Genomic DNA, 25,500 nt, shown 5'->3' with positions numbered 1-25,500 from the left:
TCGAGCTGATCAAAACCCACGATCAATTTTGATAAAATGCTTACGATACCAAGACAAAGAAAAGATCCTGAAGGCCGCTGCCCAAAGTGCCAAAAATAGAAACGGGCCATTGATGATAGCAGGAAAACCAGTTCTTTTTTATCCGGATATAAGTTACAACCTGTTGAAGAGAAAGAAGGAATTTAACCCAGCGAAAAAAGCCTTATGGGTAAAGGGTTATAAATTTACAATGCGTCATCCAGCAACACTGATAATTTTTTTGGAGGAAGGAAAAAATTTTTTTCCCGATTATCGAAAAGCGGAGGAGTTTGTACAAGAACTTCCATCTATTCACTAATTACGCATAGAGACTTCCAAACGTAATGGATTAAAGATGAAGATAGACCCAACGAACAGAAGTGATGGACATTTATGGATATTATAGAAGAGAAAAGCAAAATTTTAGAAATACTAAATGAGAATGGTATTTCTTTTTTTTTCTCTTCTTATACATATACGTTTTTGTGTTGCGGGGGGGCTGGGGAGCTTTGGATCGGTTACTGCGGGATTCACGTGTGTAATCATGGCGGTTGCCATGACCCGTACAGCAGAGGGGGGTAATGTTGTGTTTTTTTTCCACAACATTAGTAGGGGGGTATTTTGTTTTTTTCTTTATATTTTAATTTTCTTCTATCTTTTAGCCTGGATGATTGGTGGGGACACACATAGCAACACGATTTTTATAAAGATTTCCCAAGATACCACGAAAGTGGAAAGATTAGGTATTATTACAGATTGGAATAATGTAATAAAAAAAATAATGACTAATCTACTAAACTTTTTAAGTTTTAATGTTAATGGGTTTAATGGGCCAGTAAAAAGAAAAAGAATTTTAACATATATTAAAAAAATGAAAACAGATATAGCTTTTTTACAAGAAACTCATTTAACAGACATAGAACATCAGAAATTAAAAAGAGACTGGGTTGGAAATGTTATTGCAGCTTCATTTAATTCAAAGGCGAGAGGAGTTGCAATTTTGGTTAACAAAAATCTACCAATTAAAATACAAAACGTATTAATTGATTCGGTGGGGAGATATCTAATTATACACTGTCAAATTTTTTCAGAACTATGGACCCTTATGAACATTTATGCACCAAATGAAAATGATGTAAAATTCATACAGGAGGTCTTTTTGAATTTGGCCAATGCACATGATAAAATATTAATAGGTGGAGATTTTAATTTTTGTCTAGATCCAGCTTTAGATAGATCAACAAAGGTTGTTACAAAATCAAAAGCAGTAAAATTAACTCTATCATTGATGAAAGACTTAAATCTGATTGATATATGGAGAAGAATTAATCCAAAAGAAAGAGATTATTCATTTTATTCAAATAGACATAAAACATATTCAAGGATAGACTTTTTCCTATTATCAACAAATATTCAAGATAGAGTGAAAAATGTGGAATATAAAGCAAGAATATTGTCAGATCATTCTCCTTTAATAATGACAATGATAATGATAGATAAAGAGGAATCAGTTTATAGGTGGAGATTTAATTCAATATTATTAAAACGTCAAGACTTTTGTGATTTTATGAAAAATCAGATTCAGTTCTTTTTAGATATAAATTCACATTCAGTTGATGATAAATTTATAGTGTGGGAAGCAATGAAGGCATACTTGAGAGGTCAGATAATAAGTTATACTTCTAAAATTAAGAAGGAATATATGATAGAAATAGATCAATTGGAAAAAGAGATTACAAAATTAGAAAAAGAATCCCAAAGAAATATGACAGAAGAAAAACGAAGACAACTTATTAACAAGAAGTTACAATATAATACGCTCCAAACATATCAAACGGAAAAAGCAATTATGAGAACTAAACAAAGATATTATGAACTAGGTGAAAGATCACATAAAGTTCTTGCATGGCAGCTAAAAACAGACCAGACTTCTAAAACAATAAATGCAATTCGAACAAGAGTAAATAAAATTACTTATAAACCTTTAGAAATTAATGAAGCTTTTAAGAATTTTTACTCTGAGTTGTACAAATCAGAATCACAAAATGACAATGTCAAGATAGAAAGGTTTCTATCACAAATAACTCTTCCAAAATTAAATACGGAAGAACAGAAGGGATTAGATATGCCTTTTACATTGAAAGAGGTCGAAGAAGCCCTAGGATCACTTCAAAGTAATAAATCTCCAGGAGAAGATGGTTTTCCGCCTGAATTCTATAAAAAGTTTAAAGATTTATTAATTCCTCCTCTTATGGAGTTAATACGCCAAGCGGAAAGAACGCATAAACTTCCAGAATCCTTTTCGACAGCTATTTTAATAGTATTGCCAAAAAAAGATAGAGATCCTTTAAAGCCATCATCATATAGACCGATTTCTTTATTAAATACTGATTATAAAATAATAGCAAAAATCTTATCTAATAGATTATCTAAATGCTTACCAAAATTAGTACATATGGATCAAACAGGATTTATTAAAAATAGACAATCAGCAGATAATGTAACTCGCTTATTTAGTATAATTCATTTAGCACAGAAGAGGGAGGAAATGAGCGTGGCAGTTGCTTTAGATGCAGAAAAAGCATTTGATAGATTGGAGTGGGATTTTTTATTTAAAGTATTGGAAAAATACGGATTAGGAGTATCTTTTATAAAATGGATTAAAACCTTAAATACTAATCCCAAAGCTAAAGTAGTGACAAATGGTCAAATTTCAACACCATTTCAGTTAACAAGGTCAACTAGGCAAGGTTGTCCATTGTCACCTGCTTTATTTGTGTTGGCGATAGAGCCATTAGCTGAATTGATCAGAATGGACCCAGATATTAAGGGTTTTAGAGTTAACCAGGAAGAATACAAGATTAACTTATTTGCTGATGATGTTCTACTTTATCTAACAAACCCATTGCAATCGTTGCGTAAATTATCCTATAGATTAGAAGAATATGGGAAAGTATCAGGTTACAAAATAAATTGGGATAAAAGTGAAATTTTACCTCTTACTAAAGGAGACTATAATCAATGTCGATCAATAACCCAATTTAGATGGCCGGCAAATGGTATAAAATATTTAGGTATAAGAGTCGATAATGATATAAAGAACATATACAAATTAAATTATTTACCACTATTGAAAAAAATTCAAGAAGATCTTGATAAATGGATGGTATTACCAATAACATTAGTAGGTAGAGTAAATACCATAAAAATGAATATATTCCCTAGATTACAATACTTATTTCAATCACTACCAATACAATTACCCCAGAAGTTTTTTTCAAGAGCTGAATAAATATGTGAGTAAGTTTCTTTGGAAAGGCAAGATGTCAAGAATATCGTTGGAAAAATTGACATGGAAATTTGAGCTAGGAGGGTTACAACTTCCAAATTTTAAGAATTATTATAAAGCAAATCAACTTAGATTTATTGCATCCTTTTTTGAGAAAGACAAACCGGCATGGATCAGAATAGAACTAGATAAAATAGGAGAAAACATACCAGAAGACTTTATATATAAATGGGAATCTAAATGGATACGGGAAAAGAAAGAATCTCCTATATTAAAACATTTGATTGATTTATGGAATAAGATAAATGTTGACGATGAGACAAAGAAATCCTTATTAGCAAAGAGATCTTTAATCCAAAATAGACTTATTCCTTTTACAATGGATAATCAACTTTTATATAATTGGTTTCAAAAAGGGATTAGATATATAGGAGATTGTTTTGAAGGAGGTATATTAATGTCATTTGATCAATTAAAGAATAAATATAAAGTATCAAACAACACTCTTTTTTGTTACTTTCAACTAAGGGCTTATTTAAGAGAAAAGCTAGGTCAAACAATGTTACTACCGAAACCCAATGAAATAGAAACTTTAATTCAAAAAGGAAAGATTAAAAAATTTATCTCTTGTATGTATAATTTGATTCAAAAACAGGCAATTAAACAAGGAGTCCATAAGTCAAGACAAAAATGGGAAAGTGATTTGAATATCAAAATTGAAGAAAAAAACTGGTCAAGACTATGTCTTGAGAGTATGACAAATACAATAAACGTTCGATTAAGATTAGTGCAATACAATTTTTTACATCAACTATATATTACACCACAAAAAATAAACAAATTAAACCCAAATCTATCTGATCAGTGTTTTCGATGTAACCAAGAAATTGGTACTTTTTTACATTCTACTTGGTCTTGCTCTAAAATTCAACCTTTTTGGACAAATTTAAGAGTTTTACTGGAACAAATTATTGGAATACAACTTCCACACAACCCAATATTACTTTTACTAGGTAATATTGAAGGGATAAAACCGATATCCAGATTGAATAAATATCAGAAAGAATTTATAAAAATTGCATTGGCAGTAGCCAAAAAAGCTATTGCAGTGACTTGGAAATCGGATACATATCTAAGTATAGATCGTTGGAAGAACGAAATTTATGGCTGTATTCCACTTGAAAAAATCACTTACAATTTAAGAGATAAATATGAAACATTTTTGAAAATTTGGCGCCCTTATTTACAAAAGACAGGATTAAATATATAGGTGCTCCGAAGATGAAATAATTGGTTACTTGGGGAAAGAAATAAATACATACACTAAAGTTATTACGAACTGCGTGGAGCGTGTGGGGACCCTCCAATATCCAGGCATTCCTTTTTTTTTCTCTTTTTTTTTTTAATAGGGATGTTAGGGGGGAGGGGTTAAGGGGAAAGAGTTAAGAGTTGGGAAAACCTCACCTTTTGATCATACCTCCTCTTATCTCTTCGATTCTGCTTGGCGGCCGCGACTCCAACCAATTCATAAGCCCTTTTCACCAACCTCAATGTCACCCCCTCATCCTCAATGACCAATCCTGCAGTTCTTGCAGCACTCGGATAACATAACTGACTGATCAATCATGCAGCCCGAAACCCACCCACACCCCCCACCGAACACACCACAAAAAACACAACAAATGTACTGTACCGAAACCCTCTCCAGACCACACCGTCCCAAACCCCACCCCCACACACTGAATGTACTGTACCGAAACCCTCTCCAGACCACACCGACCCAAACCCCACCCCCACACACACAATGCACTGCCTGAAACCCTCCCCCTGACATCGCCACCCCAAACACCCCTCTGCACCAGATGTGCCTCCCTGAAACCCCCTTCCTGAGGATATCCAAATCCTTCTCCCTATGACACGCCCAAAACTCAGGTTCCAGCTCATCGTTGGAAGTTCCTTGAGGTGCAAGGAGCATGAACCAAGGTGGTCACTGGGACCCTCTGTCCAGCAGCATACCCCAGTCAGCTCTCACACGGAACACGTTGCCTGCTCTTCTCATCTTCATTCTGGAGTTTGTCAGGAAGCTCCTCCATCACCCAACCTTGCCACAATCTCTCACTGCCTTGTCCAAGTCCACAGACATAGTCTCATGGGGACCACTTGCCATCCATGAACTCAGAGTCTTGGTTCCTCACTACCACCCTCTCTGTGGTAGGTCCAATCTGGTTTCTAGTAACGGTGACCCCCGACCGGAGATGTTGGTGGAGCAGTCACCCTGTGTTGGGAATGCCAAGGGTATGGAAAAGCTTGGAGAAGTGGGAAGGCAGCGAATGAAAAGCAGAGAGAAGGATTGGTGACACGGTCAGAGTGCAGATACACTGAATGAGCTCCCTCTCCCCGGCACCCACCCTTCCTCAAACCAGTGTCCTGACAGACTCTACAGCAGCTTGTCATAACTGCTCAACACATCACCAGCAACAGCCTACCTACCACCAAGGACATAAATACAGTAGAGAGCAATATACCTGATACAGACCCTTTGGCCCAATCAATCCAGACTGATCATGCTGCCCACCAAGCAACTTCCAACTTCAGCCCATATCCCTCTAATCCCTACCCCTCCAAGTTCTGCTTAAATGATACTATTGTACCCGCCTCAACCTCTTCCTGTGGCAGCTCGCTCCATATACTCACCAACTCACTGTGCGAAAATTTGCCCCCATGTTCCCTTTAACCCTTTCCCACACATCCCAAATCTATGTTTCCTAGGGTGGGACTACACTACTTGGGGAATAGACTGTTACCATCCATCTCATAACTTTAAACATTTCTAGTAGGTTGTCCCTCATTCTCAAGCATTCCAGGGAATAAAGACCCTAACCTTAGCCTGGTCAACCTCGCTCTGTAACTCAGGCCCTCAAGTCCTGGTAACATCCTCATAAACCTTCACCATGCTCATTTCAGTTTAACTACAACCTTCCTACAATAGGGTGACCAGGACTGTGCAAACACCAAGTGAAACCACATCAATGACGAGTGCAACAGCAGCATAATGTCCCAGATCCTGGACCCAGCACCTGACTGATGACCAACGTGCTAAACACCTTCTCACCACCTGACTGATGACCAACGTGCTAAACACCTTCTCACCACCTGACTGATGACCAACGTGCTAAACACCTTCTCACCGCCTGACTGATGAAGGTCAACGTGCTAAACACCTTCTCACCACCTGACTGATGAAGGTCAACGTGCTAAACACCTTCTCACCACCTGACTGATGACCAACATGCTAAACACCTCCTCACCACCTGACTGATGACCAACATGCTAAACACCTTCTCACCACCTGACTGACGACCAACGTGCTAAACACCTTCTCACCACCTGACTGATGATGGTCAACGTGCTAAACACCTTCTCACCACCTGACTGATGAAGGTCAATGTGCTAAACACGTTCTCACCACCTGACTGATGACCAACATGCTAAACACCTTCTCACCACCTGACTGATGACCAACATGCTAAACACCTTCTCACCACCTGACTGATGACCAACATGCTAAACACCTCCTCACCACCTGACTGATGACCAACATGCTAAACACCTTCTCACCACCTGACTGACGACCAACGTGCTAAACACCTTCTCACCACCTGACTGATGATGGTCAACGTGCTAAACACCTTCTCACCACCTGACTGATGAAGGTCAACGTGCTAAACACCTTCTCACCACCTGACTGATGACCAACATGCTAAACACCTTCTCACCACCTGACTGACGACCAACGTGCTAAACACCTTCTCACCACCTGACTGATGATGGTCAACGTGCTAAACACCTTCTCACCACCTGACTGATGAAGGTCAATGTGCTAAACACGTTCTCACCACCTGACTGATGACCAACATGCTAAACACCTTCTCACCACCTGACTGATGACCAACATGCTAAACACCTTCTCACCACCTGACTGACGACCAACGTGCTAAACACCTTCTCACCACCTGACTGATGAAGATCAACGTGCTAAACACCTTCTCACCACCTGACTGATGAAGGTCAACGTGCTAAACACCTTCTCACCACCTGACTGATGAAGGTCAACGTGCTAAACACCTTCTCACCACCTGACTGGTGACCAACGTGCTAAACACCTTCTCACCACCTGACTGATGAAGGTCAACGTGCTAAACACCTTCTCACCACCTGACTGATGAAGGTCAACGTGCTAAACACCTTCTCACCACCTGACTGATGACCAACATGCTAAACACCTTCTCACCACCTGACTGATGACCAACGTGCTAAACACCTTCTCACCACCTGACTGATGAAGGTCAATGTGCTAAACACCTTCTCACCACCTGACTGGTGACCAACGTGCTAAACACCTTCTCACCACCTGACTGATGAAGGTCAATGTGCTAAACACCTTCTCACCACCTGACTGATGACCAACGTGCTAAACACCTTCTCACCACCTGACTGATGAAGGTCAATGTGCTAAACACCTTCTCACCACCTGACTGATGAAGGTCAATGTGCTAAACACCTTCTCACCACCTGACTGGTGACCAACATGCTAAACACCTTCTCACCACCTGACTGATGAAGGTCAATGTGCTAAACACCTTCTCACCACCTGACTGGTGACCAATGTGCTAAACACCTTCTCACCACCTGACTGGTGACGGTCAACATGCTAAACACCTTCTCACCACCTGACTGATGACCAATGTGCTAAACACCTTCTCACCACCTGACTGATGACCAACGTGCTAAACACCTTCTCACCACCTGACTGATGACCAACGTGCTAAACACCTTCTCACCACCTGACTGGTGACCAACATGCTAAACACCTTCTCACCACCTGACTGATGACCAATGTGCTAAACACCTTCTCACCACCTGACTGATGACCAACGTGCTAAACACCTTCTCACCACCTGACTGATGACGGTCAACGTGCTAAACACCTTCTCACCACCTGACTGATGACAAACGTGCTAAACACCTTCTCACCACCTGACTGATGACCAATGTGCTAAACACCTTCTCACCACCTGACTGATGACCAACGTGCTAAACACCTTCTCAACACCTGACTGATGACCAACGTGCTAAACACCATCTCACCACCTGACTGATGACCAACGTGCTAAACACCTTCTCACCACCTGACTGATGACCAACGTGCTAAACACCATCTCACCACCTGACTGATGACCAACGTGCTAAACACCTTCTCAACACCTGACTGATGACCAACGTGCTAAACACCTTCTCACCACCTGACTGATGACCAACATGCTAAACACCTTCTCAACACCTGACTGATGAAGATCAATGTGCTAAACACCTTCTCACCACCTGACTGATGAAGGTCAACATGCTAAACACCTTCTCACCACCTGACTGATGACCAACATGCTAAACACCTTCTCACCACCTGACTGATGACCAACGTGCTAAACACCTTCTCACCACCTGACTGATGACCAACATGCTAAACACCTTCTCACCACCTGACTGATGACCAACGTGCTAAACACCTTCTCACCACCTGACTGATGACCAACATGCTAAACACCTTCTCACCACCTGACTGATGACCAACGTGCTAAACACCTTCTCACCACCTGACTGATGAAGGTCAATGTGCTAAACACCTTCTCACCACCTGACTGATGACCAACATGCTAAACACCTTCTCACCACCTGACTGATGAAGGTCAACATGCTAAACACCTTCTCACCACCTGACTGATGACCAACATGCTAAACACCTTCTCACCACCTGACTGATGAAGGTCAACATGCTAAACACCTTCTCACCACCTGACTGATGACCAACATGCTAAACACCTTCTCACCACCTGACTGATGAAGGTCAACATGCTAAACACCTTCTCACCACCTGACTGATGACCAACATGCTAAACACCTTCTCACCACCTGACTGATGACCAACATGCTAAACACCTTCTCACCAACTGACTGATGAAGATCAACGTGCTAAACACCCTCTCACCACCTGACTGATGACCAACGTGCTAAACACCCTCTCACCACCTGACTGATGACCAATGTGCTAAACACCTTCTCACCACCTGACTGATGACCAACATGCTAAACACCTTCTCACCACCTGACTGATGACCAACATGCTAAACACCTTCTCACCACCTGACTGATGAAGGTCAATGTGCTAAACACCTTCTCACCACCTGACTGATGACCAACGTGCTAAACACCTTCTCACCACCTGACTGATGACCAATGTGCTAAACACCTTCTCACCACCTGACTGATGACCAACGTGCTAAACACCTTCTCACCACCTGACTGATGAAGGTCAACGTGATAAACACCTTCTCACCACCTGACTGATGACCAACGTGCTAAACACCTTCTCACCACCTGACTGATGAAGGTCAACGTGCTAAACACCTTCTCACCACCTGACTGATGAAGGTCAATGTGCTAAACACCTTCTCACCACCTGACTGATGAAGGTCAATGTGCTAAACACCTTCTCACCACCTGACTGATGACCAACGTGCTAAACACCTTCTCACCACCTGACTGATGACCAACGTGCTAAACACCTTCTCACCACCTGACTGATGACCAACGTGCTAAACACCTTCTCACCACCTGACTGATGACCAACGTGCTAAACACCTTCTCACCACCTGACTGATGAAGGTCAATGTGCTAAACACCTTCTCACCACCTGACTGATGAAGATCAACGTGCTAAACACCTTCTCACCACCTGACTGATGAAGATCAATGTGCTAAACACCTTCTCAACACCTGACTGATGAAGATCAACGTGCTAAACACCTTCTCACCACCTGACTGATGACCAACGTGCTAAACACCTTCTCACCACCTGACTGATGAAGATCAACGTGCTAAACACCTTCTCACCACCTGACTGATGACCAACGTGCTAAACACCTTCTCACCACCTGACTGATGAAGGTCAACATGCTAAACACCTTCTCACCACCTGACTGATGACCAACGTGCTAAACACCTTCTCACCACCTGACTGATGACCAACGTGCTAAACACCTTCTCACCACCTGACTGATGAAGGTCAATGTGCTAAACACCTTCTCACCACCTGACTGATGAAGATCAACGTGCTAAACACCTTCTCACCACCTGACTGATGAAGATCAACGTGCTAAACACCTTCTCACCACCTGACTGATGAAGATCAACGTGCTAAACACCTTCTCACCACCTGACTGATGAAGATCAACGTGCTAAACACCTTCTCACCACCTGACTGATGACCAACGTGCTAAACACCTTCTCACCACCTGACTGATGAAGGTCAACATGCTAAACACCTTCTCACCACCTGACTGATGACCAACGTGCTAAACACCTTCTCACCACCTGACTGATGAAGGTCAATGTGCTAAACACCTTCTCACCACCTGACTGATGACCAACATGCTAAACACCATCTCACCACCTGACTGATGACCAACGTGCTAAACACCTTCTCACCACCTGACTGATGAAGGTCAATGTGCTAAACACCTTCTCACCACCTGACTGATGACCAACGTGCTAAACACCTTCTCACCACCTGACTGATGAAGGTCAACATGCTAAACACCTTCTCACCACCTGACTGATGACCAACATGCTAAACACCTTCTCACCACCTGACTGATGACCAACATGCTAAACACCTTCTCACCACCTGACTGATGAAGGTCAATGTGCTAAACACCTTCTCACCACCTGACTGATGACCAACGTGCTAAACACCTTCTCACCACCTGACTGATGAAGGTCAATGTGCTAAACACCTTCTCACCACCTGACTGATGAAGGTCAATGTGCTAAACACCTTCTCACCACCTGACTGATGAAGGTCAATGTGCTAAACACCTTCTCACCACCTGACTGATGAAGGTCAATGTGCTAAACACCTTCTCACCACCTGACTGATGACCAACGTGCTAAACACCTTCTCACCACCTGACTGATGAAGGTCAACATGCTAAACACCTTCTCACCACCTGACTGATGACCAACATGCTAAACACCTTCTCACCACCTGACTGATGACCAACATGCTAAACACCTTCTCACCACCTGACTGATGACCAATGTGCTAAACACCTTCTCACCAACTGACTGATGATCAACGTGCTAAACACCCTCTCACCACCTGACTGATGACCAACGTGCTAAACACCTTCTCACCACCTGACTGATGAAGATCAATATGCTAAACACCTTCTCACCACCTGACTGATGAAGGTCAACGTGCTAAACACCTTCTCACCACCTGACTGATGACCAACATGCTAAACACCTTCTCACCACCTGACTGATGACCAACGTGCTAAACACCTTCTCACCACCTGACTGATGACCAACGTGCTAAACACCTTCTCACCACCTGACTGATGAAGGTCAACGTGCTAAACACCTTCTCACCACCTGACTGATGAAGGTCAACGTGCTAAACACCTTCTCACCACCTGACTGATGACCAACATGCTAAACACCTTCTCACCACCTGACTGATGACCAACGTGCTAAACACCTTCTCACCACCTGACTGATGAAGGTCAATGTGCTAAACACCTTCTCACCACCTGACTGATGAAGGTCAATGTGCTAAACACCTTCTCACCACCTGACTGGTGACGGTCAACATGCTAAACACCTTCTCACCACCTGACTGATGACCAACGTGCTAAACACCTTCTCACCACCTGACTGATGACGGTCAATGTGCTAAACACCTTCTCACCACCTGACTGATGACCAACGTGCTAAACACCTTCTCACCACCTGACTGATGAAGATCAACGTGCTAAACACCTTCTCACCACCTGACTGATGACCAACGTGCTAAACACCTTCTCACCACCTGACTGATGAAGGTCAACATGCTAAACACCTTCTCACCACCTGACTGATGACCAACGTGCTAAACACCTTCTCACCACCTGACTGATGACCAACGTGCTAAACACCTTCTCACCACCTGACTGATGAAGGTCAATGTGCTAAACACCTTCTCACCACCTGACTGATGACCAACGTGCTAAACACCTTCTCACCACCTGACTGATGAAGATCAACGTGCTAAACACCTTCTCACCACCTGACTGATGAAGATCAACGTGCTAAACACCTTCTCACCACCTGACTGATGAAGATCAACGTGCTAAACACTTTCTCACCACCTGACTGATGAAGATCAACGTGCTAAACACCTTCTCACCACCTGACTGATGACCAACGTGCTAAACACCTTCTCACCACCTGACTGATGAAGGTCAACATGCTAAACACCTTCTCACCACCTGACTGATGACCAACGTGCTAAACACCTTCTCACCACCTGACTGATGAAGGTCAATGTGCTAAACACCTTCTCACCACCTGACTGATGACCAACATGCTAAACACCTTCTCACCACCTGACTGATGACCAACGTGCTAAACACCTTCTCACCACCTGACTGATGAAGGTCAATGTGCTAAACACCTTCTCACCACCTGACTGATGACCAACGTGCTAAACACCTTCTCACCACCTGACTGATGAAGGTCAACATGCTAAACACCTTCTCACCACCTGACTGATGACCAACATGCTAAACACCTTCTCACCACCTGACTGATGACCAACATGCTAAACACCTTCTCACCACCTGACTGATGAAGGTCAATGTGCTAAACACCTTCTCACCACCTGACTGATGACCAACGTGCTAAACACCTTCTCACCACCTGACTGATGAAGGTCAATGTGCTAAACACCTTCTCACCACCTGACTGATGAAGGTCAATGTGCTAAACACCTTCTCACCACCTGACTGATGAAGGTCAATGTGCTAAACACCTTCTCACCACCTGACTGATGAAGGTCAATGTGCTAAACACCTTCTCACCACCTGACTGATGACCAACGTGCTAAACACCTTCTCACCACCTGACTGATGAAGGTCAACATGCTAAACACCTTCTCACCACCTGACTGATGACCAACATGCTAAACACCTTCTCACCACCTGACTGATGACCAACATGCTAAACACCTTCTCACCACCTGACTGATGACCAATGTGCTAAACACCTTCTCACCAACTGACTGATGATCAACGTGCTAAACACCCTCTCACCACCTGACTGATGACCAACGTGCTAAACACCTTCTCACCACCTGACTGATGAAGATCAATATGCTAAACACCTTCTCACCACCTGACTGATGAAGGTCAACGTGCTAAACACCTTCTCACCACCTGACTGATGACCAACATGCTAAACACCTTCTCACCACCTGACTGATGACCAACGTGCTAAACACCTTCTCACCACCTGACTGATGACCAACGTGCTAAACACCTTCTCACCACCTGACTGATGAAGGTCAACGTGCTAAACACCTTCTCACCACCTGACTGATGAAGGTCAACGTGCTAAACACCTTCTCACCACCTGACTGATGACCAACATGCTAAACACCTTCTCACCACCTGACTGATGACCAACGTGCTAAACACCTTCTCACCACCTGACTGATGAAGGTCAATGTGCTAAACACCTTCTCACCACCTGACTGATGAAGGTCAATGTGCTAAACACCTTCTCACCACCTGACTGGTGACGGTCAACATGCTAAACACCTTCTCACCACCTGACTGATGACCAACGTGCTAAACACCTTCTCACCACCTGACTGATGACGGTCAATGTGCTAAACACCTTCTCACCACCTGACTGATGACCAACGTGCTAAACACCTTCTCACCACCTGACTGATGACCAACGTGCTAAACACCTTCTCACCACCTGACTGGTGACCAACATGCTAAACACCTTCTCACCACCTGACTGATGACCAATGTGCTAAACACCTTCTCACCACCTGACTGATGACGGTCAACGTGCTAAACACCTTCTCACCACCTGACTGATGACGGTCAACGTGCTAAACACCTTCTCACCACCTGACTGATGAAGATCAACGTGCTAAACACCTTCTCACCACCTGACTGATGACCAATGTGCTAAACACCTTCTCACCACCTGACTGATGACCAACATGCTAAACACCTTCTCAACACCTGACTGATGACCAACGTGCTAAACACCATCTCACCACCTGACTGATGACCAACGTGCTAAACACCTTCTCACCACCTGACTGATGACCAACGTGCTAAACACCATCTCACCACCTGACTGATGACCAACGTGCTAAACACCTTCTCAACACCTGACTGATGACCAACGTGCTAAACACCTTCTCACCACCTGACTGATGACCAACATGCTAAACACCTTCTCAACACCTGACTGATGAAGATCAATGTGCTAAACACCTTCTCACCACCTGACTGATGAAGGTCAATGTGCTAAACACCTTCTCACCACCTGACTGATGACCAACATGCTAAACACCTTCTCACCACCTGACTGATGAAGGTCAACATGCTAAACACCTTCTCACCACCTGACTGATGACCAACATGCTAAACACCTTCTCACCAACTGACTGATGAAGATCAACGTGCTAAACACCCTCTCACCACCTGACTGATGACCAACGTGCTAAACACCTTCTCACCACCTGACTGATGAAGATCAATATGCTAAACACCTTCTCACCACCTGACTGATGAAGGTCAACGTGCTAAACACCTTCTCACCACCTGACTGATGACCAACATGCTAAACACCTTCTCACCACCTGACTGATGACCAACATGCTAAACACCTTCTCACCACCTGACTGATGAAGGTCAATGTGCTAAACACCTTCTCACCACCTGACTGATGACCAACGTGCTAAACACCTTCTCACCACCTGACTGATGACCAACGTGCTAAACACCTTCTCACCACCTGACTGATGACCAATGTGCTAAACACCTTCTCACCACCTGACTGATGACCAACGTGCTAAACACCTTCTCACCACCTGACTGATGAAGGTCAACGTGATAAACACCTTCTCACCACCTGACTGATGACCAACGTGCTAAACACCTTCTCACCACCTGACTGATGAAGGTCAACGTGCTAAACACCTTCTCACCACCTGACTGATGAAGGCCAATGTGCTAAACACCTTCTCACCACCTGACTGATGAAGGTCAATGTGCTAAACACCTTCTCACCACCTGACTGATGAAGGTCAATGTGCTAAACACCTTCTCACCACCTGACTGATGAAGGTCAATGTGCTAAACACCTTCTCACCACCTGACTGATGACCAACGTGCTAAACACCTTCTCACCACCTGACTGATGACCAACGTGCTAAACACCTTCTCACCACCTGACTGATGACCAACGTGCTAAACACCTTCTCACCACCTGACTGATGACCAACGTGCTAAACACCTTCTCACCACCTGACTGATGAAGGTCAATGTGCTAAACACCTTCTCACCACCTGACTGATGAAGATCAACGTGCTAAACACCTTCTCACCACCTGACTGATGAAGATCAATGTGCTAAACACCTTCTCAACACCTGACTGATGAAGATCAACGTGCTAAACACCTTCTCACCACCTGACTGATGACCAACGTGCTAAACACCTTCTCACCACCTGACTGATGAAGATCAACGTGCTAAACACCTTCTCACCACCTGACTGATGACCAACGTGCTAAACACCTTCTCACCACCTGACTGATGAAGGTCAACATGCTAAACACCTTCTCACCACCTGACTGATGACCAACGTGCTAAACACCTTCTCACCACCTGACTGATGACCAACGTGCTAAACACCTTCTCACCACCTGACTGATGAAGGTCAATGTGCTAAACACCTTCTCACCACCTGACTGATGACCAACGTGCTAAACACCTTCTCACCACCTGACTGATGAAGATCAACGTGCTAAACACCTTCTCACCACCTGACTGATGAAGATCAACGTGCTAAACACCTTCTCACCACCTGACTGATGAAGATCAACGTGCTAAACACCTTCTCACCACCTGACTGATGAAGATCAACGTGCTAAACACCTTCTCACCACCTGACTGATGACCAACGTGCTAAACACCTTCTCACCACCTGACTGATGAAGGTCAACATGCTAAACACCTTCTCACCACCTGACTGATGACCAACGTGCTAAACACCTTCTCACCACCTGACTGATGACCAACGTGCTAAACACCTTCTCACCACCTGACTGATGAAGGTCAATGTGCTAAACACCTTCTCACCACCTGACTGATGACCAACGTGCTAAACACCTTCTCACCACCTGACTGATGAAGGTCAACATGCTAAACACCTTCTCACCACCTGACTGATGACCAACATGCTAAACACCTTCTCACCACCTGACTGATGACCAACATGCTAAACACCTTCTCACCAACTGACTGATGATCAACGTGCTAAACACCCTCTCACCACCTGACTGATGACCAACGTGCTAAACACCTTCTCACCACCTGACTGATGAAGATCAATATGCTAAACACCTTCTCACCACCTGACTGATGAAGGTCAACGTGCTAAACACCTTCTCACCACCTGACTGATGACCAACGTGCTAAACACCTTCTCACCACCTGACTGATGACCAACGTGCTAAACACCTTCTCACCACCTAACTGATGACCAACGTGCTAAACACCTTCTCACCAACTGACTGATGATCAACATGCTAAACACCTTCTCACCACCTAACTGATGACCAACGTGCTAAACACCTTCTCACCAACTGACTGATGACCAACATGCTAAACACCTTCTCACCACCTGACTGATGACCAACATGCTAAACACCTTCTCACCACCTAACTGATGACCAACGTGCTAAACACCTTCTCACCAACTGACTGATGATCAACGTGCTAAACACCTTCTCACCACCTGACTGATGACCAACATGCTAAACACCTTCTCACCACCTGACTGATGACCAACATGCTAAACACCTTCTCACCACCTGACTGATGAAGGTCAACGTGCTAAACACCTTCTTACCACCTGACTGATGAAGGTCAATGTGCTAAACACCTTCTCACCACCTGACTGATGACCAACATGCTAAACACCTTCTCACCACCTGACTGATGACCAACGTGCTAAACACCTTCTCACCACCTGACTGATGACCAACGTGCTAAACACCTTCTCACCACCTAACTGATGACCAACGTGCTAAACACCTTCTCACCAACTGACTGATGATCAACATGCTAAACACCTTCTCACCACCTAACTGATGACCAACGTGCTAAACACCTTCTCACCAACTGACTGATGACCAACATGCTAAACACCTTCTCACCACCTGACTGATGACCAACATGCTAAACACCTTCTCACCACCTAACTGATGACCAACGTGCTAAACACCTTCTCACCAACTGACTGATGATCAACGTGCTAAACACCTTCTCACCACCTGACTGATGACCAACATGCTAAACACCTTCTCACCACCTGACTGATGACCAACGTGCTAAACACCTTCTCACCACCTGACTGATGAAGGTCAACGTGCTAAACACCTTCTTACCACCTGACTGATGACCAACGTGCTAAACACCTTCTCACCACCTGACTGGTGACCAACGTGCTAAACACCTTCTCACCACCTGACTGGTGACCAACGTGCTAAACACCTTCTCACCACCTGACTGATGAAGGTCAACGTGCTAAACACCTTCTCACCACCTGACTGATGAAGGTCAACGTGCTAAACACCTTCTTACCACCTGACTGATGACCAACATGCTGAACACCTTCTCACCACCTGACTGATGACCAACGTGCTAAACACCTTCTCACCACCTGACTGATGACCAACGTGCTAAACACCTTCTCACCACCTGACTGATGAAGGTCAACGTGCTAAACACCTTCTCACCACCTGACTGATGACCAACATGCTAAACACCTTCTCACCACCTGACTGATGACCAACATGCTAAACACCTTCTCACCACCTGACTGATGACCAACGTGCTAAACACCTTCTCACCACCTGACTGATGAAGGTCAACGTGCTAAACACCTTCTTACCACCTGACTGATGACCAACGTGCTAAACACCTTCTCACCACCTGACTGATGACCAACATGCTGAACACCTTCTCACCACCTGACTGATGACCAACGTGCTAAACACCTTCTCACCACCTGACTGATGAAGGTCAACGTGCTAAACACCTTCTCACCACCTGACTGATGACCAACATGCTAAACACCTTCTCACCACCTGACTGATGACCAACATGCTAAACACCTTCTCACCACCTGACTGATGACCAACGTGCTAAACACCTTCTCACCACCTAACTGATGAAGGTCAACGTGCTAAACACCTTCTCACCACCTAACTGATGATGGTCAACGTGCTAAACACCTTCTCACCACCTGACTGATGAAGGTCAATGTGCTAAACACCTTCTCACCACCTGACTGATGAAGGTCAACGTGCTAAACACCTTCTCACCACCTGACTGATGACCAACGTGCTAAACACCTTCTCACCACCTGACTGATGAAGGTCAACGTGCTAAACACCTTCTCACCACCTGACTGATGAAGGTCAACGTGCTAAACACCTTCTCACCACCTGACTGGTGACCAACGTGCTAAACACCTTCTCACCACCTGACTGATGAAGATCAACGTGCTAAACACCTTCTCACCACCTGACTGATGAAGATCAATGTGCTAAACACCTTCTCACCACCTGACTGATGAAGATCAACGTGCTAAACACCTTCTCACCACCTGACTGATGACCAACATGCTAAACACCTTCTCACCACCTGACTGATGATCAACATGCTAAACACCTTCTCACCACCTAACTGATGACCAACGTGCTAAACACCTTCTCACCAACTGACTGATGACCAACATGCTAAACACCTTCTCACCACCTGACTGATGACCAACATGCTAAACACCTTCTCACCACCTAACTGATGACCAACGTGCTAAACACCTTCTCACCAACTGACTGATGATCAACATGCTAAACACCTTCTCACCACCTGACTGATGACCAACATGCTAAACACCTTCTCACCACCTGACTGATGACCAACGTGCTAAACACCTTCTCACCACCTGACTGATGACCAACATGCTAAACACCTTCTCACCACCTGACTGATGACCAACGTGCTAAACACCTTCTCACCACCTGACTGATGAAGGTCAACGTGCTAAACACCTTCTTACCACCTGACTGATGACCAACTTGCTAAACACCTTCTCACCACCTGACTGATGAAGGTCAACGTGCTAAACACCTTCTTACCACCTGACTGATGACCAACGTGCTAAACACCTTCTCACCACCTGACTGATGACCAACATGCTGAACACCTTCTCACCACCTGACTGATGACCAACGTGCTAAACACCTTCTCACCACCTGACTGATGACCAACGTGCTAAACACCTTCTCACCACCTGACTGATGAAGGTCAACGTGCTAAACACCTTCTCACCACCTGACTGATGACCAACATGCTAAACACCTTCTCACCACCTGACTGATGACCAATGTGCTAAACACCTTCTCACCACCTGACTGATGACCAACATGCTAAACACCTTCTCACCACCTGACTGATGACCAACGTGCTAAACACCTTCTCACCACCTGACTGGTGACCAACGTGCTAAACACCTTCTCACCACCTGACTGATGACCAACATGCTAAACACCTTCTCACCACCTGACTGATGAAGGTCAACGTGCTAAACACCTTCTCACCACCTGACTGATGAAGGTCAACGTGCTAAACACCTTCTCACCACCTGACTGATGACCAACGTGCTAAACACCTTCTCACCACCTGACTGACGAAGGTCAACGTGCTAAACACCTTCTCACCACCTGACTGACGAAGGTCAACGTGCTAAACACCTTCTCACCACCTGACTGATGACCAACGTGCTAAACACCTTCTCACCACCTGACTGACGAAGGTCAACGTGCTAAACACCTTCTCACCACCTGACTGATGAAGGTCAATGTGCTAAACACCTTCTCACCACCTGACTGATGAAGGTCAACGTGCTAAACACCTTCTCACCACCTGACTGATGAAGGTCAACGTGCTAAACACCTTCTCACCACCTGACTGATGAAGATCAATGTGCTAAACACCTTCTCACCACCTGACTGATGAAGGTCAATGTGCTAAACACCTTCTCACCACCTGACTGATGACCAACGTGCTAAACACCTTCTCACCACCTGACTGATGAAGGTCAATGTGCTAAACACCTTCTCACCACCTGACTGATGACCAACGTGCTAAACACCTTCTCACCACCTGACTGATGACCAACGTGCTAAACACCTTCTCACCACCTGACTGACGACCGATGTGCTAAAAACCTTCTCACCACCTGACTGAAGATCAATGTGCTAAACACCTTCTCACCACCTGACTGACGACCAACGTGCTAAAAACCTTCTCACCACCTGACTGATGACCAATGTGCTAAACACCTTCTCACCACCTGACTGATGACCAACGTGCTAAACACCTTCTCACCACCTGACTGATGAAGGTCAATGTGCTAAACACCTTCTCACCACCTGACTGATGAAGATCAACGTGCTAAACACCTTCTCACCACCTGACTGATGACCAACGTGCTAAACACCTTCTCACCACCTGACTGATGAAGGTCAACGTGCTAAACACCTTCTCACCACCTGACTGATGACCAACGTGCTAAACACCTTCTCACCACCTGACTGATGACCAACGTGCTAAACACCTTCTCACCACCTGACTGATGACCAACGTGCTAAACACCTTCTCACCACCTGACTGATGACCAACGTGCTAAACACCTTCTCACCACCTGACTGATGACCAACGTGCTAAACACCTTCTCACCACCTGACTGATGACCAATGTGCTAAACACCTTCTCACCACCTGACTGATGACCAACGTGCTAAACACCTTCTCACCACCTGACTGATGACGGTCAACATGCTAAACACCTTCTCACCACCTGACTGATGACGGTCAATGTGCTAAACACCTTCTCACCACCTGACTGACGACCGATGTGCTAAAAACCTTCTCACCACCTGACTGAAGATCAATGTGCTAAACACCTTCTCACCACCTGACTGACGACCAACGTGCTAAACACCTTCTCACCACCTGACTGATGACCAACGTGCTAAACACCTTCTCACCACCTGACTGACGACCGATGTGCTAAAAACCTTCTCACCACCTGACTGAAGATCAATGTGCTAAACACCTTCTCACCACCTGACTGATGACCAACGTGCTAAACACCTTCTCACCAACTGACTGACGACCAACGTGCTAAACACCTTCTCACCACCTGACTGATGACCAACGTGCTAAACACCTTCTCACCACCTGACTGATGACCAACGTGCTAAACACCTTCTCACCACCTGACTGATGAAGGTCAATGTGCTAAACACCTTCTCACCACCTGACTGATGACCAACGTGCTAAACACCTTCTCACCACCTGACTGATGAAGGTCAACGTGCTAAACACCTTCTCACCACCTGACTGATGACCAACGTGCTAAACACCTTCTCACCACCTGACTGATGACCAACGTGCTAAACACCTTCTCACCACCTGACTGATGACCAACGTGCTAAACACCTTCTCACCACCTGACTGATGACCAACGTGCTAAACACCTTCTCACCACCTGACTGATGAAGATCAACGTGCTAAACACCTTCTCACCACCTGACTGATGACCAATGTGCTAAACACCTTCTCACCACCTGACTGATGATGGTCAACGTGCTAAACACCTTCTCACCACCTGACTGATGATGGTCAACGTGCTAAACACCTTCTCACCACCTGACTGATGAAGGTCAACGTGCTAAACACCTTCTCACCACCTGACTGATGACCAACGTGCTAAACACCTTCTCACCACCTGACTGATGACCAACGTGCTAAACACCTTCTCACCACCTGACTGATGACCAATGTGCTAAACACCTTCTCACCACCTGACTGATGATGGTCAACGTGCTAAACACCTTCTCACCACCTGACTGATGATGGTCAACGTGCTAAACACCTTCTCACCACCTGACTGATGACCAACGTGCTAAACACCTTCTCACCACCTGACTGATGATGGTCAACGTGCTAAACACCTTCTCACCACCTGACTGATGACCAACGTGCTAAACACCTTCTCACCACCTGACTGATGATGGTCAACGTGCTAAACACCTTCTCACCACCTGACTACCTGAGGCAAACACAAGAAAATCTGCAGTTGCTGGAAATCCAGAGCAACACACACAAAACGCTGGACAAACTCAGCAGGTCAGTCAGTATCTATGGACAAGAGCAAACAGCTAACATTTTGGGCTGAGACCCTTCATCAGGACCACCTGTGACACTGCTTTCAATGAACTATGCTCCTCTCTTTATAAAACTCTAGTCAGACCATTTGCACACACTTCTGGTCACCCCATTATATGTTGAGGCTTTGGAGAGGGTGCTTAAGGATGCCGCCTGGTTTAGAGGGCATGTGCTATCATGAGAGACTGGACAAGCTTGGGTTGTTTTCTCTGGAATGGCAGAGTCTGATGGGAGATCTGATAGGGGTTTACCGCATAAGATTATGAGAAGCACAGACAGAGTAGATAGTATCTTTGTGCTGTGCTGTTCTATGATCTAAGCCCATTGCATCCCCTCATGCCCTACATTCAGAGTATTAGTCCTACGCAGCCTTGACTTTCCAAAAGGCATCTTCTCCTTTGCCACAGGTTTGGAGAGGAAATGTGCTCATTCTTGGGACAAGCACCAGGCACTTGAACAGCACTGAGGAAAACCAATTCACGACACCAGCAACAAACAGGTCACGGCTTAGGTACCTGCTCTAAGACAGAAAACTCTGCGTGGGTACAAGAGTGTCTCCAGGGGAAGAAAGTTTGCTAAGGCGGCCAACTTCTCTGCAACAGAATGGGAAAGTTTAGAAATAAACCAATTTAAATTGCATAGAACATAGAACAGGACAGCACAGGAACTGGTCCTTCAGCACAACATTGTGCCGAATCAACTCAAGCAACACACACAAAATGCTGGTGGAACGCAGCAGGCCAGGCAGCATCTACAGGAAGAAGTACAGTCGATGTTTTGGCCCGAAACGTCAACTGTATAGTCCTGACGAAGGGTCTCAGCCCGAAACATTGACTGTACTTCTTCCTATAGATGCTGCCTGGCATTTTGTGTGTGTTGCTTGAATTTACAGCATCTGCAGATTTCCTCGTGTTTGCATTTTTAAATTAGTAATCAAATGGCCAACTATATCCTGCCATTTTCCTCACATTCACATGTCTATCTAAACTTCTTAGAAGTCTTCAATGCATCTGCCTCTACCCCCACCCCAGGCAGCACATTCCAGGCTCTCACCACTGTGTGTGTAAAGAAAACACACATCTCCTTTGAAATTACCCTCTTTCACCTTAAATACACATCCTCTGGAATTAGACATTCCAACCTGGAAATTGATAACCGGCAGTATCTCTGGGCTCCCCATGATTGTCCTTTGGGGTGCCCCAGGCTGGAGAGAGTGAGATCCAGCAAGGGAACATTGGACACTCTCCTGGTCCAGGTGTAACCAACCCTCCTCCTCCCTACCTTGAAGATGCGGTAGTCATCCTCAGACAGGTCGTGACGGGACGCATGTTTCCAGGGTATGCGGAACATGTTCCTCTCCTCGTTAGTCCAGCAAAGACCCTGGTAGCAGCCACTGTCGATCTGCGCAATCAGCCATGGTCGCAACTGCGGTTTCTGTTGGCTCATCCTGGGGTTGGGGGGGGGGGGTGAGAGCAGAGTCGGGGTTCGGGGGGTGGTGAGAGCAGAGTCGGGGTTCGGGGGGGTGGTGAGAGCAGAGTCGGGGTTCGGGGGGACGGGCAGAGTCGGGGTTCGGGGGGTGGTGAGAGCAGAGTCGGGGTTCGGAGGGTGGTGAGGGCAGAGTCGGGGTTCGGAGGGTGGTGAGGGCAGAGTCGGGGTTCGGAGGGTGGTGAGGGCAGAGTCGGGGTTCGGAGGGTGGTGAGGGCAGAGTCGGGGTTCGGGGGTGGTGGTGAGGGCAGAGTCGGGGGGTGAGGGCAGAGTCGGGGGTGAGGGCAGAGTCGGGGGTGAGGGCAGAGTCGGGGGTGAGGGCAGAGTCGGGGAGGTGAGGGCAGAGTCGGGGAGGTGAGGGCAGAGTCGGGGGGGTGAGGGCAGAGTCGGGGGGGTGAGGGCAGAGTCGGGGGGGTGAGGGCAGAGTCGGGGGGGGTGAGGGCAGAGTCGGGGGGGTTGAGGGAGGTGAGGACAGATAGTTCACATGTTCAAATTCTACTGCACAATCAATTACCACACCTCCTCCCCTCCCGTAAGGGTCTCGGACTGAAATGTTCCTATTCACAGATGCTGAGGTCCTCCAGCACTTTGTGGTGCACTGGGTTTCCAGCCATGTTTTCAACCCACACCTCCGCTCCCCGCGTCCTGTCCACCCTCTCCTCGACCCATCATCCTCCTACACTACGTAACCCTCTCGCTACTCCCTCATTCTCCCTACCTTTGCTTCCCCATCCAGGAGAGTGTGAGCAGCTCTATCGACAGCCCAACCCGGAGCGGCAGTTTTTATTAGAAAGGCGGTTCCCTCCCCTCGGTCTGCGAGCGGCGGGGATTCCTGCGCCGGCGCTTTCGGCAGCCACACCGCCCCTTTCCTGGAAATCACATGAGCGGCCCCACAGGCTCCGCGTTTGGTTTCTATTTCATATCACAGCGAAGCGTCTACTCCAGCCACGGGTAAAGCAGGAAAAAGGAAGCACGGACTCCCCCAGGATAGAATCGTCCGGCCGAACGATCACCTTATCAATAATATTGTAAATTCACTATTCTATTTCTTCTCCCCATGACACGCATTCTGTACAACTATCCCTCCAATCACAAGCTCCTTGAACACCCTTTCCTCCAATCACAAGCTCCTTGAACACCCTTGCCTCCAATCACACGCTTCCACTGAAATCGATCCCTCCAATTACAAGCGTTTCCGAAATTCGTCTCTGCAGTTAACATAATCTCGTCCATCTAACCGTACGTGTCCCCAAAACTCGTCCCGCCAAAAACATGCGTTCCCT

The 25,500-nt window shown here is 45.6% G+C and overlaps 1 protein-coding gene across 1 annotated transcript in view; it reads right to left on the bottom strand.

Moving 5' to 3' along the window:
* The window catches only part of irf7 (interferon regulatory factor 7), a 79,741-nt gene extending 54,509 nt beyond the window's left edge, over window positions 1-25,232 (bottom strand). The window contains exons 1-2 of the mRNA XM_073049979.1: window positions 24,936-25,232; window positions 24,014-24,179 (exon numbers count right to left, since the gene is read on the bottom strand). Of these exons, the coding sequence (XP_072906080.1) occupies window positions 24,014-24,179; window positions 24,936-24,949 (180 nt within the window). The 5' untranslated portion in view covers window positions 24,950-25,232. The remainder of the gene's footprint in view (window positions 1-24,013; window positions 24,180-24,935) is intronic.
* Between the last annotated feature and the right edge of the window lie 268 nt (window positions 25,233-25,500).

This window comes from Hemitrygon akajei, chromosome 6, assembly GCF_048418815.1.
Source record: "Hemitrygon akajei chromosome 6, sHemAka1.3, whole genome shotgun sequence".
Lineage (NCBI taxonomy): Eukaryota > Metazoa > Chordata > Chondrichthyes > Myliobatiformes > Dasyatidae > Hemitrygon > Hemitrygon akajei.
This window is presented reverse-complemented; position numbering and strand designations above follow the sequence as displayed.